Raw genomic sequence first — 16270 nt, forward strand, 5'->3', positions numbered from 1 at the left:
TCACCCCTGTTGATCGAAGTGTCCTTAAGCAAGACATTGAATCCCGATTTGCTCCCAGTGGACATGGCAGCAGTCGACCATTGGTGTGTGAATGGGTGAATGTGAGGCATTGTAAAGTGCTTTGGGCACCATATGATTTAAATCACTCTATAAAAAGCAGTCCATTTACCATTACTTATTAGTTTTCATGCCATAACTTTGACAACATTCTAAATATGAAATGCTTAAGTGATCCTTGTTGTGTCTACCAGGTGGAGCTGGAGCAGGTGCCCTTGGTCAAGGTGGTGTTGGACTACCAGGAGGAGGGGCTGGTCTCCCTGGATTTGGAGGTGGACCTGGAGCTGTTCCTGGATTTGGAGGTGGAGTTGGCACAGCCGGTGGGCCAGGAGCTGTTCCTGGATATGGGGGTGGAACTGGAACAGTGAGTGGACCTGGAGCTGTACCAGGATATGGCGGTGGAGCTGGAACAGGTGCCAGATTTAATTGTGTTTTCTCAGTGTTTTCGAAAGCAAAAGAAGCATCATAAATGAAGAAATGTCCATCAATCTATCAATTCTTTGTGCCCTAGGTTATGGTCCTGGTTCAGGCAAAGCACTCAAATATGGTGAGACACATTCATTCTAAGGTGACATCCTGTCAATTTAACAACCTTAATAAACCCAAGTCTTCGACCACTGAGGACATCCTCCAAAAAATACTTTATGTCCAGGTCAGCCGGGTGGTGTCGGCACTGGTGCGACTGGAGGCCTTGGTGGACCAGGAGTAAGGGCTGGTGTTGGCACAAGTGGCCCTGGATATGGTTCAGGTGGCGCTGGCACTGGTACCAACGGTCCTGGATATGGCCCAAGTGCTGCTGGAACTGGGTTAGGTGGTGCTGCCAGTGGACCTGTTGGAGGGGGTTATGGGCCAGGTAGCACTGGCATTGGACCAGGAAGAGCTGGACCAGTATTAGGTGGAATAGGAACAGGATCTGGGGGTAATTATGACTCAAGCGTTCTGTTTCAGTAACTCAAGCTGTAGTCTAACATTTGTTCAACTTGCATTGTCTTCATATTTCAGGTTACGATGCCAATGCCAAAGCCCGTAAATATGGTAAGAAAGTCAGGTGATTCAAAACATATCAATAGTTGCACATTTATTGTTTGGCTGTATTTAGTACAAGAACAAAACATCCCCTGATAGGCATGTTCAGTGGAGCACTGGGGAGTCAAGGAATAAGTACGGGAGGCGTTGGACCAGGTGGTGCTGGCATAGTCTATGGACCAGGAGGAGTCAGGCCTAGTGGTGCTGGTACAGGGTTTGGACCTGGAGGAACTGGACCTAGTGGTACTACTGCAGGGTTTGGCCCAGGAGGAGTCGGACCTGCTGGTGCAGGTAAAAGCTATGGACCAGGGGGAGTTATTGGACCTGGGGGCGCTGGTACAGGTTTTGGACCCGGAAGAGGATTTGTGCCTGGTGGTGCAGGTACTGGCTACAGACCAGGGGCAGGAATCGGGCCAGGAGGTGCTGGCACAGGATTTGGACCAGGGGCAGGAGTTGGACCTGGAGGCGCTGGATATGGACCAGGAGGTAAGTTAAATGATGAGGATGGACATTTTTTATTTATTTATTTATTATTATTTTTTATTTAAGTAAGGACAAATGACTAATGTGGCAGTGTTAGTTATTGATGGGTCTTGATTTTTCAGGTTATGCTGGTGCCAAAGCCCGTAAATATGGTAAGACGAAACACAATTTTCAATACTTGATGACAATATTTGGTCTTTAAAAGAACTTGCCATATCATAAATGGTTTTCCTGGTGGTGCCATGGGTAAAGGAGGAAGTGGACCAAGTTCTGGCCTTGGAGGAGGAGGGTTCCAAGGACAAGGTGCTGGACACGTATCTGGAGGAACCGGTGCAGGACTAGGAACAAGTGGATTGCCTGGTTCTGGTTTTGGAACGGGTGGTGCTGGAGGTATAAGAAGTTGTATATTATTCATATTCAATCTCTATTGCTGTTGCCTGTCCTCAAACATGATTATGACTATTAATAACATCATGAACATTCATCTTCCAAGCTCTCCTGGTCGTGCCAAGAATCTCATATATACACTGACTTCAATTTTCACAAACAAAATAAGTAATATTTGCTGAAGTATTAAAATATCTCTACTGATAGGCTCAATTAAAGATGTGCTTCAACTGTTCAGGTGTTCCTGGCGCTGGTGGAGCTCCTGGGTCAGGCGTAGATGGAAGACAAGGGGGAGCGCAGGGGACTGGTAGAACCGGATATGGACTTGGTGGTTACAGCCCTGGGGTTGCCCCTGGAACACGTTTTGGACCAGGGGGAGGCGACAGAGAAGGGACAGGGACTGGATATGGACCAGGTTCACATAATGGAGAATAATATGAAAAATGCAAATAAAAATTCCAATTATGACTGAACTTAACATGTCATTTGCAGGATATGGAGGTGGCTCAAAAGCTGACAAATATGGTACAAATATTAAGTTGCTTCATTTAAATAAACAGCCTAATAAATTATATAGTCATTTCTCCAGTCCTTATTAATGATCTATGTGACAGGTGCAGGTCAAGGCGCAGGCGGACAAGGTGGAGTCGGTGGTGGAGTATTTGGAGGCGGAGCCGGACAAGGTGGAGTTGGTGGTGGGGTACTTGGAGGCGGAGCCGGACAAGGTGGAGTTGGTGGTGGGGTACTTGGAGGCGGAGCCGGACAAGGTGGAGTCGGTGGTGGGGTACTCGGAGGCGGAGGCGGACAAGGTGGCTTTTGTTTATAGGTCATTTTTGTCATTGTTCATTATTTCTTGCACCTTGTGGAGGCTCACCCTAATCCTGTTTTTTCATGATACCTATCATGGCCTCGAGTATGAAAAAAAAGAGAGCAACCTTGACTTCCATTCTTACCTGCCATATAGATAACGATGAAAGCAAAACGTTTATGACGAGATATTGTTTTCTCCTGTCAGGTTATGGTACAGCTGGATCCAAGGCAGACAAATATGGTATGAAATTGGGTGTTTTAAGTATAATATCATTGAAAGGAACACATTTGGTGCTAAATTAAGTGTAATCATTTTGTCATCCTGTAGGTCTCCCTGGTGGAGTTTCACCTGGACCAGGACGTGGCACCGGCGCTCCGGTCAATGGCACTGGAGTGTACATGAACGGAACTGGCACTGGTGGTGCTGCTCGCACAACAACTGGAGCTGGCGGTAATATTTTGTCTGTGTAAAAATCTTATTTCAATGAGGTCCATCAGTAATCCAAACATGTGCTGGGTCAGGACGAGGAACTCTACGAGGAACACTGGCTCCACTAGGCACGTACACAACACAATTATCAGCTTTTGTAAATTTTCTAGACACTCCTTTGTACAATTGTGACGCGTTGGTTGTTATTGATCCAGGTGGGACACGAACTGACATGGGCAAGGACGGAAAAGACTTTGATGGAGGTACGTGTCCAAAAAATAGAACAGAAAACAGAAAAGGGGAAATTAACCTTAAGTGAACTCTAAATCATAAGTTCATTCACGACACTTGTTCTGGTTTTTCAGCTATCAATGTAATCATCCATTTGTTATCAAGTTCAACCAACAATTTCAATTGTAACAATCTGTCCTATTCCAGGTGAGGGTGGTCCGGGTGGTGCGATAGAAGGGTCTGGCATTGCTGCAGGAGAAGGTGTGTTTAAATGCAACTTGTTTTTGTAGAGATACAGGATTGCACTGTAAGGTCTGAAGAGCCACAGCATTCAAATGCTAAGCATGCTAATGTTTGAACACGGAACATCCTTTCAAAGAACTGTTTTTAGTCATTAAAAGTTGGTTCACGTGAAACATTCCATTCTGTTGGATAAAAGTGTGCACATGAACTCACCCCTATTGCAACAGGGGTCAGCGGGGGGGTCGGTGGGAGACCATTTGGTGCAGGAGCTGATGGAGACGGTCTAAGAGGAACAGGAATTCCCATTCTTGGAGGAAGACCAGGTAATTTTCACACATTTCAAATCATTCTTCAAATATTATTTGTTGTATAGTCACATTTGTTTTTTTCTCTGAAATAGGCGTTGGTGGGACTCCTCTTCCAGGTCAGAGTTTACTCTTTAGATTGCTTGCTTTCCCTGGTGGTCTTTGTCTTATGTGTGCTTGTTGTTGTGACGTCCTACAGGATCCACAGGAGCTGCACCCCGTAAGTTGACATCAAACTTTTGAAAAGATCACACAAAGACCAAAGTCTGCATGAAACTTTACGGTTTCTACTTCTTTTCTCACTGCAGGTGGTGGAGGAGCTGTCCAACCAACTGGTATGACCTTAGCGATTCCACTTTACGGACAATTTCACATCTCAAACATAAGAAAACCCAACTGCTTTGTCTAATATTTGAAGGTGTCAGTGGGATCCTACCTGGAGCCAAACCTCTCAAGCCACCAGGTGACTCACTGCCACTTTGAACACAACCAATCTTAGACCATTTAATTTCATTCATTTACTAAAGGTCTGCTGGTCTTCTGTATTACATTAAGGAGTCCCAAGAGGTGATACCCCTGGTGAAGGAGAGGGAGAAGCACGTCCAAATGGAGGGACTGATGGACGACGTAGGACAGGAGGAAGACAGACTGGAGTAGAAGGAGCTCCAACCAGTGCAGGACCAGTAAGAGAAACTGGAACTGGATTTGGACCAGCAGGCATACCACTAGCAGTAGGGGCAACACCAAAACCATCCAAAGGTGCCTCCTCTTCCTTTCTCATATACATGATACCTTTTTAGTAACGCAGGAATAACATTTACAATCAAATTGATGTGGTAATCAATACAGCATACAATCCAGATGGGACCAAAGTTGGAGCTATACCTGGTGGAGTAGGAGGTGACACCAGGGTAGTTGGAGGTGGTCCAGGAGGAGTTGGGACCGGACTGGGTGTTGTTGGAGGAGGTCCAGGATTTGGGATCGGATCTGGTGTAGTTGGAGGAGGTCCAGGAGGAGTTGGGACTGGACTTGGTGGTATTGGAGGAGGTCCAGGAGGAGTTGGGGCCGGACCTGGTGGAGTAGGGACAGGTCTCACAAAGCCTGGAAAAGGTGAGCTGGTTAAAAACTGCTCCTTGAGCTGTGTGAATTATATACATTGAAACCAAAATTATAAAACTGTTTCTACATTACACTCGTCATCCATTGCAGGTTATGCTGCTGGTGGAGCTGGAGCTTTACCAGGTGGAGGTATGCCGATTACATTTTATCAGATTAAAGCGGCAAACCTCAAAAAGTGTAGTCTAACCTTTTCCTCTCTCAGGTCTACGCTTCCCAGGTGCAGGATACGGGGGAAAACCAGGAAAAAGTACTTACCTTGGAGATGGTTTTTTCTTCCCCATGTGAAACAATGTCATTCAGTAACAAATGGGTTTTTTTTTCGATCAGCATACGGGAATTTTGGAGCACAAAACCAAGGTGGGGTTGGGCCTGGTGCCTATGGTGGTCCAGGAGGTGTTGGTGCTGGTCCAGGAAGAGCTGGGATGGGGGCTGGCATACTTGGAGGGGGTCAAGGAGGATTCGGGACTGGACCCGGTGGAATTGGAGGTGGTCCAGGTGTAGTTGGGGGCGGGACTGGCGTATTTGGAGGGGGTCAAGCAGGAGCCGGGACCGTGCCTGGTGGCGTAGCAACAGGTCTCACAAAACCTGGACAAAGTGAGCTGCTTAAAAACTTCATCAAATCTGTAAAAAGTACAAAATGAAGCCTAACTTATAAAAAGATGTATTCATTTCACATGTCATCAATCGTAGGTTATGGTGCGGGTGGAGCTGGAGTTATACCAGGTGGAGGTATCCCAATTACGTTTTGCTGGCAGATTAAAACAGACAGTAAAAATGTGCAGTCTAATTCTTTCCTCCCTCCCAGGTGTACAATTCCCAAATGGAGCTGGTGCAGGACAAGGAGGAAAACCAGGCAAAGGTACCTTCTTTGAGGATCTTCTGGCTACCTTGTCAAAAAAAAAATCCCATCAAATGAAGTATTTTTATTCCTAGCAGCATACGGGAACTTCGGTCCAGGAGGTCAAGGCAGGGGTGGGCCTGGTGGCTATGGTGGTCCCGGGGGTGTTGGCGCTGGTCAAGGAGGAGTTGGGGCAGGAACAGGTGTCATTGGAGGAGGTCCAGGACGATTTGGGACTGGCCCTGGTACTGTTGGCGGAAGTCCAGGAGTTGGCGGAACAGGTCCTGGAGCCATGGTGCCTGGTGGAGTGGGATCAGGTCTCGCAAAACCAGGAAAAGGTGAGCTGCTTCAAAAATGAACAGCGTGGAAAGTACACCATAAAATTTGGTCAAAGAAATGTGTTAAAAGTACACAAAGAAAGCAATGCTGAATAAAAATGTCTACATTTTAACCATTGTATATGTAGGTTATGGTGCTGGTGGAGCAGGAGTTTTACCAGGTGGAGGTACGCAATTAAATTTTTCTTGTAGATAAAGGTGACATTTAAAAATGTGCAATCTATCTAACACTTTGCTCCATCTTAGGTCTACGTTTTTCAAATGGCGCTGGTGTAGGACAAGGACCAAAACCAGGCAAATGTACTGTACTTTTCTTTGAGGATTGTCTTGCTTCCACATGGTACAATTTCATCATTTTTTTTTGTCTTTATATCAGCATACGGAGCAGGAGGCCAAGGCGGGCTTGGACCTGCTGGCTATGGTGGTTCTGGAGGTATTGGTGCAGGTCGTGGAGGCTACGGTACTGGGCCCGGAGGTTATGGTACTGGGCTCGGCGGTTATGGTGGTGGACCTGGAACCTATGGTGCCAAGACAGGAGGCAGGGGTGTTGGTGGTAATCTCGGTGGAACTGGAACCCTTGGCGTTGGAGCTGCTGGAGCGGGTCCTGGAGGTTTGGGAGGAGGACTAGGTTATGGTGGTGGACCTGGAACCTATGGTGCCAAGACAGGAGGCAGGGGTGTTGGTGGTAATCTCGGTGGAACTGGAACCCTTGGCGTTGGAGCTGCTGGAGCGGGTCCTGGAGGTTTGGGAGGAGGACTAGGTTATGGTGGTGGTGCCGGTGGACTGGGGGGATATGGTGGTAAGATTAAATTTCTCAAAACAAATTTCTTTAAAAAGTGTGTGATAGTAAATGATAGTAATTGATAGGGGGTGTGAATTGCCTAGTGCCTGACGATTCGATTCGTATCACGATTCAGTCACGATTCGATTCGATACCGATTAATCCCAATACAAATTTGTAAAAAAAAATTATTCAAATTTAGAAAATACTACTCAGTAAACTTGTGCATGTACACTGTAAGATTTGTATGAAAAGGCATTATTTATTTATCTGAAACTTCAGTCTCATAACTGTGAGCCACTGTATTTAACAAACAGGTTGTAATCTGTTTGTTTGAACAGCATTGAAATAAAATATTAAGGCTTAATGCTCCATTAATATAACATTCTTTCAGGCTTAAGGTGTGAATCCTAACCCTAATTAAGACGTTTTGTTGAATATGTTTCCATCAAAAATGGATGTTTAAAAATCGATTCGGCTGCCTATTGAATCGATTCGAGAATTGCGGGCTGTAGTATCGCGATATATTGCTGAATCGTTTTATTTTTTTTTAACACCCCTAGTAATTGATATGGTATGGTCCCTTATAAGCGAAGTGCGCATTAAGTTTGCGCATGTGCAAGGGAAAAACGAGGTTACCAACTACCCTATCAATTTGAATGGCGGAGATTAGAGTGGTGACAATCTTTGCGTAACTGTACACTTTAAAGCTTGCAAGTCAACTTCCCCGATGTCAGTAAACCACATGCTATGCATGTTAATAAAAAAACAGCAACTTTCCAGCGGTTGAAACGTTTCTATCAGAGCCGATTCCATTGGATCCAATTCATTTTCAATTACCATAGTTTTGCCTACCCACAATGCACCACGCTGCTACCCATAATGCATCTTGAATTCGAGATGCGCACTTCGCTTATTCAGGTTCAAGATACGGTGCTGGAAAACCATCAAAAAGTATGGTGCAATGATAAACATCCAGTCAGGCCTTCACATCAAGAACACTAACCGAAACATTGTTTATTTGTAGGCTATGGGGCAGGAGCTGGTGGTAACAGAGTTGGGCCTGGAGGTTATGGAACTGGAGCAGTTGGAGCCGGTCCCAGTTCAGCAGGTTTCGGACCAGGTGGCATTGGGCCTGGAGCATATGGACCTAGTACTGCAGGAGCTGGAGCAAGACTGGGTGGTGTTGGAACTGGGACAGGTGGCTATGGACCAGGTGGTGGTGCCACAGGACCTGGCAGATATGGGACTGCTGGAGCAGGCCAAGGACTGGACATGAGGAAGCCCCCCAAATCTGGTAGGATGACAACATATTTTACTGACATTAAAAATGTAAATGTAAGTCATTTTAGGTTTTTCTCTCTGTATCATAGGTTATGGTTCGATTGGAGGAGCTGGCTATGGCACTGGTGGATTTGGACCAGGCGGTGCTGGCACAGGAACAGGTGGATTTGGACCAGCTGGTAGCTTCAGACCCAATGGTGCAGGCATGGGAACAGGTGGTTATGGACCTAGTGGTGCTGGCACGGGAACTGGTGGCTTTGCACCTGGAGGTGGTTTCAGACCAGGTGGCGCCGGCACAGGAGGCTTTATACCAGGCAATGTTGGCACAGGAGCAGGTGGCTTTGGACCTGGTGGTGGGTTCAGACAAGGTGGTGCAGGCACTGGAACCGCTGGATTCGTACCAGGCGGTGCTGCCAAGGGCACTGGAGGCTTCACACCAGGTGGTGCTAGCATGGGAACAGGTGGATTTGGACTGGGAGGTGCTGGAGCAGGTGGCTTCGGTCCAGGTGGTGCAGGCACAGGATTAGGTGGTTTTGGACCAGGTGGCCAACAATTTGGAAGTAGAAAACCCCTGACACCAGGTAAGACCACACATTGCATCACAATATGGACTCACAGTCAGAAGAATATGCTAACATTTTAATCCCTAATTGCATGTTTTCCAACAGGAGGTGCTGTTTCCAATGGATTTGGACCTGGTGGTTATGGCCCAGGGGGAACTGGGCCAGGTTCTTTTGGCTATGGACCTAGGGGTGCTGGAATTGGAAGCTATGGTCCAGGAGCAGCTGGAAGTGGACCAGCGGTAGGAGGCCCTGCTGGATATGGACCTGGTGGTCAAGCATTTGGAGCAAGTAAACCTCCAAAATCAGGTTACGGATCATCTCTAGGAGGAGCAGGATATGGACCGGGTAATAGTTGACGTACATCCAACAATAATAATGAAGCTTTTCAGAATTGTTTACTCCTTAAAAGATTGAACTTTTGGCCTGGTCCCGAACACAATTGCTGCTTTATAGCTGATCTTATTGATCCAGTGAGCCACAAGAGTCCAGCTAAAATCTATTTGTGCTTAGCAGGCGGAGCTGTGGGGGGTCTAACAAGTGCAGGAATTGGGAGACTTAACGGAGGGGGTCAAGGTAAGACTCATGAAAGTCGACTTTTAAACAAATGTGTGTAGGACTGGGCAGCTAACCAGCTTCATTTTAATGGATGAAAGTTACAATTCAAAGCTGTGGCCGTTTAAAAAAATAAATAAAAATTGAGATTTGCCATATCAGAAGTTAAACATGAGTGTGTTTGTACAGCAGGGGGTGCGATGAACGGCTTTGGTAGAGCAGCTACTGGAGGCTATCCTGGTAAACAAACCTTGACTTGTTTGAGCTTGTCTTGTATATTCGCGTTGAGATTCATTTGGAAAGAGCAAGCAAAGGCATGGCATGCCTCAAAATGATTCTTTTGCAAACAAATGGACTTCTTGGTCACTGAAAACATTTCATCTAAATCCAAAAGATACTTTTATTTTATATACAGTATACTCAATCAATCCTGTTTTGACTGATTATTATGTGATGATATGATCTACAGCTGGGGTGGCCAGGTTCGGTCCTCGAGAGTCCCTTATCCAGCCTGTTTTCCATGTTTCTCTCCACCAACACACCTGATTCATGATCAGGATCGGGCTTCTGCAAAGCTTGCTGATTAGCTGATCATTAGATTCAGCTGAGCTGAAGGACAGAGACATGGAAAACAGGCTGGATAGGGGCTCTCGAGGACCAAACTTGGCCACCCCGATCTACAGTCTATAGCACAATTATGAATAAATGCAGTATTGATCGGCCACTTCTTGTCATTTTTGCATTGCTGAAAAAATGAAATGACACGTTTGTTAGCAACAGCTTGACTTTGTCCTTCCTGTTTTTGTCCTGCAGGATACACGGGAGCCACACAAAAATGTAAGATAATCCACCGTGTCCTCTGGAAAAGATTGTGACATTGCTCCTACTCAATTACTCCATCAGTCAATCAATCATGTTCATTTTATGAGAATGTATGCTTATTGCACGAAGTAACATCATTAAAAAAAAAAATCCTTGATTGAAATTTTAAATACAAACCTTGATTTGAAACGCCAATTTAAATGACAGTGTTGACTTAGGGGACTTTGATGTGTGTTGCAGCAAGTGCGCAGAAGGCGGCCAAGTACGCCGCCATGCAGAACCTGCTGGGAGCTGGAGCTTACAGAGGTAACCCTCACATACTCGTCACACCAGTGCTTCTCAAAGCAACTAATGATTATGTTGTATCAATAAAAGAAAATTCAACCAATGACTCGACCGATCAAAAGCTCTGATATGATTGAAGCATATCTTGAAAACATCTTTGCATGTCTATCCGTTTCCCATGTTGAATTGTACATTTGAGGCAAGGCCATCTGGGCAAAATATTTCTGACTTGGAAACACATACCTCGGGTCAAAAGTTGACACCGTGGATAAATGACTGATATATGATAGAAATGAACAGCGTGTTTTGCACCATACGTTAGCATGAGCCAATTTGTGTGTGTGTATGTTATTTTTATAGGCGGTGGTGGCTGTCAGGGTAAATACTGCAGCCAAAGAAGGAAGTGAAAGCGGCAAACAGGATGTGACCTCATTGCAACAACAGCGGTGCTACTTTGATCCCAGACCGAACACGTCCTACCTTCCGTTGGCGCTTCGGCACATCCGGCACACGTCAGCAGCTCGCCGCCGCCGTCGGGATTCCCTCGATCCAAACAAGATTCAATTAGCCAAGAAAACTTCTTCTCTTTGTAACACGTACACGGAAGTGCACACTGCTGATGTTGCTGTGAACCTCCGCCAAGGAAAAGATCTCCGACCGGATGGCCTTGGAGGAGGTCGTCATGTGCAAAAGAGCCAGCCGACCTTCAACACTGCTGATGAGGAACAACACACACCAAATGTGAGCTGACAATATGACACAGATGTGGTCATATTCCATACATACATACATACATGCAGTCAAAACAAGAGTATATTTTGTACAACACACTGTGAGGTCATTATCTTCCATACAAAGACACCAGAGGAGCCACCTTTCTACAACATGAGTGCATGTCTGTGCATGCATGCATGCATGCGTGCGTGTTTTCATCTACTGTGCTTTAATATTTGTGTGAATTAGTCCTAAGTTATAGTGACAAAGAACAGAAGAAAATCCGCTTGTTATCTATTGAGTCAAGTGTTACAAATAATTGAAATAATATTTTCTGTTATGCTCTGGAACATTTGCTGAATGTTGCTCAATTTGTTTTGAAATTTGGAGTCAAAGATGTCAAAGAATCCCATCTTGCAAGTCACAACTTAGTCATGTAACTTTTGGTTTGGTTTGGTTTTGTTTTGTTTTGTTTTGTTTTGTTGCCTTGACGTTCAGTATGAGCAAAATGGTACACTTTTGTATGCGGCGCTTTTCAATTAAACTATCGACTCATCAACAAGCTGCAGCACGAATCTTATTTGATTCTTTTAAATGTCGACTAACTACAACACACACACACACACACACACACACACACACACACACCCCTACACACTTGACCACTTCCTGGTTTGGTCCATAACATCCATCAGAAAATTGGGGAAAACGCTGATCATTGTTTTCAAAAGTAAAAGATGTATGTAAATGTCTTATTTAGAAAAAATAACACAAATAGCATATTTCCACTGCAGCCCAGCACCGCGCTGGTGGCTCGCTGGCAGGCCAGCCCAGCTCAACCCACGCACGCACTGCGTTTCCGCCTCAGATGTGCATCTGGGACACTGGGCGGAAGTGACCCTGCGACACAATAGTCGAGCACGGGAAACAACACATAACCAAAACACAGCCTGTGTCCAAATTCACAAGGCTGGGTCCTCCTAAGGGCGAATTTGTCGACTGCATACCGTCACTCCCGCCGTGAGTCAACAGCACGTACAAATGAATGGACTGTCGGTCAATGGATTACCGATAAGCAGCATTGACAATCCATTCATATATAAGTCCGTGTGTGCTGTCAAGTTGCGCCGGGAGTAACGTCATGCAACCGACACATTCGCCCTTCGGAGGATCCAGCCTACTGAATTTGGACACAACCTACAGAAGCCATGGAGGACGACGCTGCCCGGTATCGGTTTCTCGTTATTTGTTGCGCTTCATCAGAGCTCGTAACGGAAGGAGGATTGCCGCCGCGAAGAAAAAGACGATATTTTATTGTCTCGAGGCTATACACGCTGATAGCAATGGGGGCGAAGAAGATGACGAAAACAACAACAACAAAAAACTTGTTGAAAAGGACGTGGCTGGTAAGCCCATTGTAAGGGTGTCACGATTTCGATCGAAATTACGTCACGATTTCGAGCATCGAAATAAAAGAGAGGACACACGATCGCCCCGCCCGCCCCCTCTGTCCCTCCACAAACCCCCACCTCCCACCTCCCAGGAAAGCAACTGAGACGCAGCCAATGCAGCTACTAGCTAACGGCACTTGTTTTCTAACTTGTCCTGCAGTCATGGTAAGCGCGGACAAAGACACGCCAATGGAGCTTCAAGCCGCTTCCGCTTCTCTCAAGTCACCAGTTTGGAAACATTTTGCTTTCCCTGTGAGTTATGTCGACAACGTTCGCGTTGTGGACGAAAAGACCACAGTTTGCAAGATATGTTATGTGGGCGTACCGTACCCGGCCGCGGGAAACACTACAAACATGGCAGGACATTTACGCAGGCATCACAAAGATTTAGATTTGACAAATTCAACTAGAAGTGGGAAAACTACGGTCCAACCAACTATTTCATCCTCATTTACAGTGAAACTTCCACACACTTCAGCTCGCGCGAAAGCTATAACGAACGCTATAGGTCTATTTATAGCGGCAGACCTGCAGCCTTATTCGGCGGTGGAAAACGCTGGATTCAAACATTTAATTAGTGTACTTGAACCACGCTACAGTATGCCCAGCAGGTCGCATCTTTCAACCAAAGTGTTGCCCTGCATGTATGAAGACGCTAAAGAAAAAGTTTTGCTGGGCCTGAGCAATGCAGAGTTAGTTGCTATAACAACAGATGGCTGGACCTCAAGAGCAACTCAAAGTTACATCACTATCACAGCACACTACGTGAATAAGAACTGGGAGATTGAAAGTCCAGTCCTTCAAACTCGCCCTATCTATGAATCACACACAAGCGATAATTTGGCAGAAGTATTAAAGGAAGCGGTACAAGAATGGAAACTGGACAGACAAGACACCACCATCCCTGTAACCACAGACAATGCCAAAAACATTGTCAATGCCTCAAATGCAGTTGGATTGTCACCACATATAGGATGTTTTGCGCACACAGTGAACCTGGCATCCCAGAAGCGATTGGGAGTAAACCAGATTTCTCGTCTGTTGGGCAAAGTCAGGAGGGTGGTCACCTTTTTTCATAAGAGCACAACTGCAGCAGCTGCATTAAAAAGGCCAAACAAGAGATGCTCCACCTTCCGCATCACAAGTTGGTTCAAGATGTTTCTACAAGGTGGAACTCCAGCTATGACATGCTCGCACGCTACTTAGAGCAACAAGCTGCTATTTATTCAGCACTCACAGAGAAAGATGTTAAAAAGAGTGCCAAAGAGCTCATCACACTCTCTGATCAAGACGTGACTGTCATGGAAGATATGATCCAGGTACTGAAGCCCCTGAAAACAGTCACATCTCTACTGAGCTCAGAACAAACGCCAACCGTGTCTATGATCCTGCCACTCAAACACACCATTCTCACATCAATGAAACACAATGACACAGATTCACAAATTGTGAAGGATGTTAAATCTGCTATTGCAACCAACATGGAAGGGAGGTATTCCGATCCCAAACTTCAACAGTTCTTGAATGAGAGCACTTCCTTGGATCCTCGGTTCAAGTCTTTACCCCACCTGGATGACCTCTCTCAGAACGAGATCTTCAATAGTCTGACAGAGAAAATCCTACAAAAGCATTCTATGCAGGTATGTTACCAATTGAAATTAACGTGATGAAATGTCAACATTTAATAATGATGCAAATTCATCTTTTAGTTCAGACAAAATTATTCATATTCTGAGTAGTTATCTTCATTAATATATTCACATTTTGTATTTTAATATTTAATTATAACATTGTGTTTGTTGTCACCACAACCTCATTTTCATTACATTGAACAGCTGTTTTATGTGAATTTATCTTTTACAGTCTCAGGCCTCAGGACAAGGAACCAGCCAAAACCCTGCAGATGATCCGGAAACTGCATCACCTAGTGAAGGCAGCCCCCCAGCAAAGAGAACAGCACTCAGTGAACTGTTTGGTGATTTTTTCAGCACAGCCCACACTGCATCATCAACACCAAAACATTTGTCTGATGTTATCAAAGAGGAGATTGAGCTATACAAGATGGCTAAAGTAATTTCTGTGGATGCAAATCCACTGAAATGGTGGAAGGACCATGAGCATCAGTACCCAAATTTGTCCAAGCTCTCCAAACATTATCTTGCTGTGCAAGCAACAAGTGTAGCAAGTGAGAGAGTGTTCTCCACAGCAGGGGATATTGTGACTGCTCAAAGAGCAGCCCTTTCTCCAGAGAATGTTGACATTCTCATCTTCTTAAAGAAAAACTTGAAAATGTAAAAATAACAGTTGTCTTGCATGGCCATTAATGTGCAAAATGCAAATACTTAATATTTTTTTATACTCAGAGCAACCCTCTCTCTCTTTCCAGATAAAGATGCCACATATTTTTGTTAAAGAAAAAAACTTGAAAGAAAAATGTAAAAATGACATTATCATTTTCAGGGGGAAAAAAGCCCAAGCTACCTATTTTTTTTATGCTCAACTGTTAGGATATATCCTCTAATTGTTCTGACTTTGGACATGACAGGTATATTTATTTTTGTTTTGCTTCATTGCACATTGTTATTTTTGAGTCGTGTACTCTGCTGGAACTAAATATGACTCAAAGAGCACATAACAAATCTTAATTAAATAATAACTTCAAAGAATAAAGTAAAAATGGCAGTTGTAATTCTCAGGGGATTAAAAATACAAATTACTTGATTTGTTTCTTAATTGTGTAACTGTTGGGATATAGTTTGTTCAGGCTGTATTTGTTCCATGACTTTGGATACAATATATTTTTTTGTTGTTGTTGCACATTGGACATTACTTTAAGAGTAATGCACAGCACACTGTTGTAACCAAAAACAGTCAATAGATGGCAGGCACCCTCTGTGACTTTGTTTTTTATTTTTGTTTTTCATTTCACTAAGAACAAGACTGTTAACTTTATATTGAAAATAAATTCTTTGAGTTTGATCATCACTGCCTAATGTCAATTGTCATACATTACCTAAAATTACACAATAATAATGGAAATTGCATCATCTATATGTAGCCGATCATTTGAAATGAGATTTACTGTACAATGAAAAAAAACAATGATCACAGACTAGACTAGCCTTAGCCTGCAGAAGCATATTCCTCTGTGTTGTAAAAGTGGTAGGTGTGGGGGGTTGGGGCGGTTAGGGGGCGTGTCGGTGGGGGGTAGCTGGACCAAAAAAAAATAAAATAAAATAATAATAATAATAATTAAAAAAAAAAACTCGGAAAAAAAAATCGAATCGTGACCCCAAAATTGAAATTTAAATCGAATCGTGGAGTTGGCGAATCGTGACACCCCTAGCCCATTGGTGACAAAGGACCGACCACCCAATCAACTGGCGTGGTGTTTTACGCCATGTCCTGGGCTCGCTCTGGCCCGGGTAGGCGAGAGGGCCACGAGCAGCTCGGCACGGTCCACTTCCGACACGGTTAGCTGTAATGGAAATGTTCGCTAACACCGTGCTGGCTTCGCACGGTGCGGTGCTGGGCTGCAGTGGAAAAATGCT

General features: G+C 44.7%; 2 protein-coding genes and 1 long non-coding RNA gene across 7 annotated transcripts in view; 2 read left to right on the forward strand and 1 right to left on the reverse strand.

Annotated features, from left to right (window-relative positions):
* Nucleotides 1–16270, reverse strand: part of mrps17 (mitochondrial ribosomal protein S17) — a 41037-nt gene that overhangs the window by 15106 nt on the left and 9661 nt on the right. For 2 of the 5 annotated variants that reach the window (XM_077504691.1, XM_077504690.1), the window contains exon 4: nucleotides 11035–11269. The gene's annotated coding sequence lies outside the window, so the exon portion shown is untranslated. Of the gene's footprint in view, nucleotides 1–4857; nucleotides 5650–11034; nucleotides 11270–16270 lie in introns of those variants that run through there. The other 3 variants (XM_077504688.1, XM_077504692.1, XM_077504689.1) reach the window with 3 other exon arrangements.
* LOC144006052 (uncharacterized) lies at nucleotides 3919–4436 on the forward strand. The gene is made up of 5 exons (XR_013279734.1): nucleotides 3919–3990; nucleotides 4068–4091; nucleotides 4172–4192; nucleotides 4281–4307; nucleotides 4391–4436. It is a non-coding gene; the product is annotated as an uncharacterized LOC144006052 (long non-coding RNA).
* LOC144006049 (uncharacterized) lies at nucleotides 8089–9236 on the forward strand. The gene is made up of 3 exons (XM_077504686.1): nucleotides 8089–8345; nucleotides 8422–8913; nucleotides 9001–9236. Exon 2 carries the CDS (start codon nucleotides 8425–8427, stop codon nucleotides 8857–8859), a length of 435 nt encoding a protein of 144 aa, XP_077360812.1. The 5' UTR covers nucleotides 8089–8345; nucleotides 8422–8424; the 3' UTR covers nucleotides 8860–8913; nucleotides 9001–9236.

This window comes from Festucalex cinctus, chromosome 18, assembly GCF_051991245.1.
Source record: "Festucalex cinctus isolate MCC-2025b chromosome 18, RoL_Fcin_1.0, whole genome shotgun sequence".
In the NCBI taxonomy this organism is placed as follows: Eukaryota; Metazoa; Chordata; class Actinopteri; order Syngnathiformes; family Syngnathidae; genus Festucalex; species Festucalex cinctus.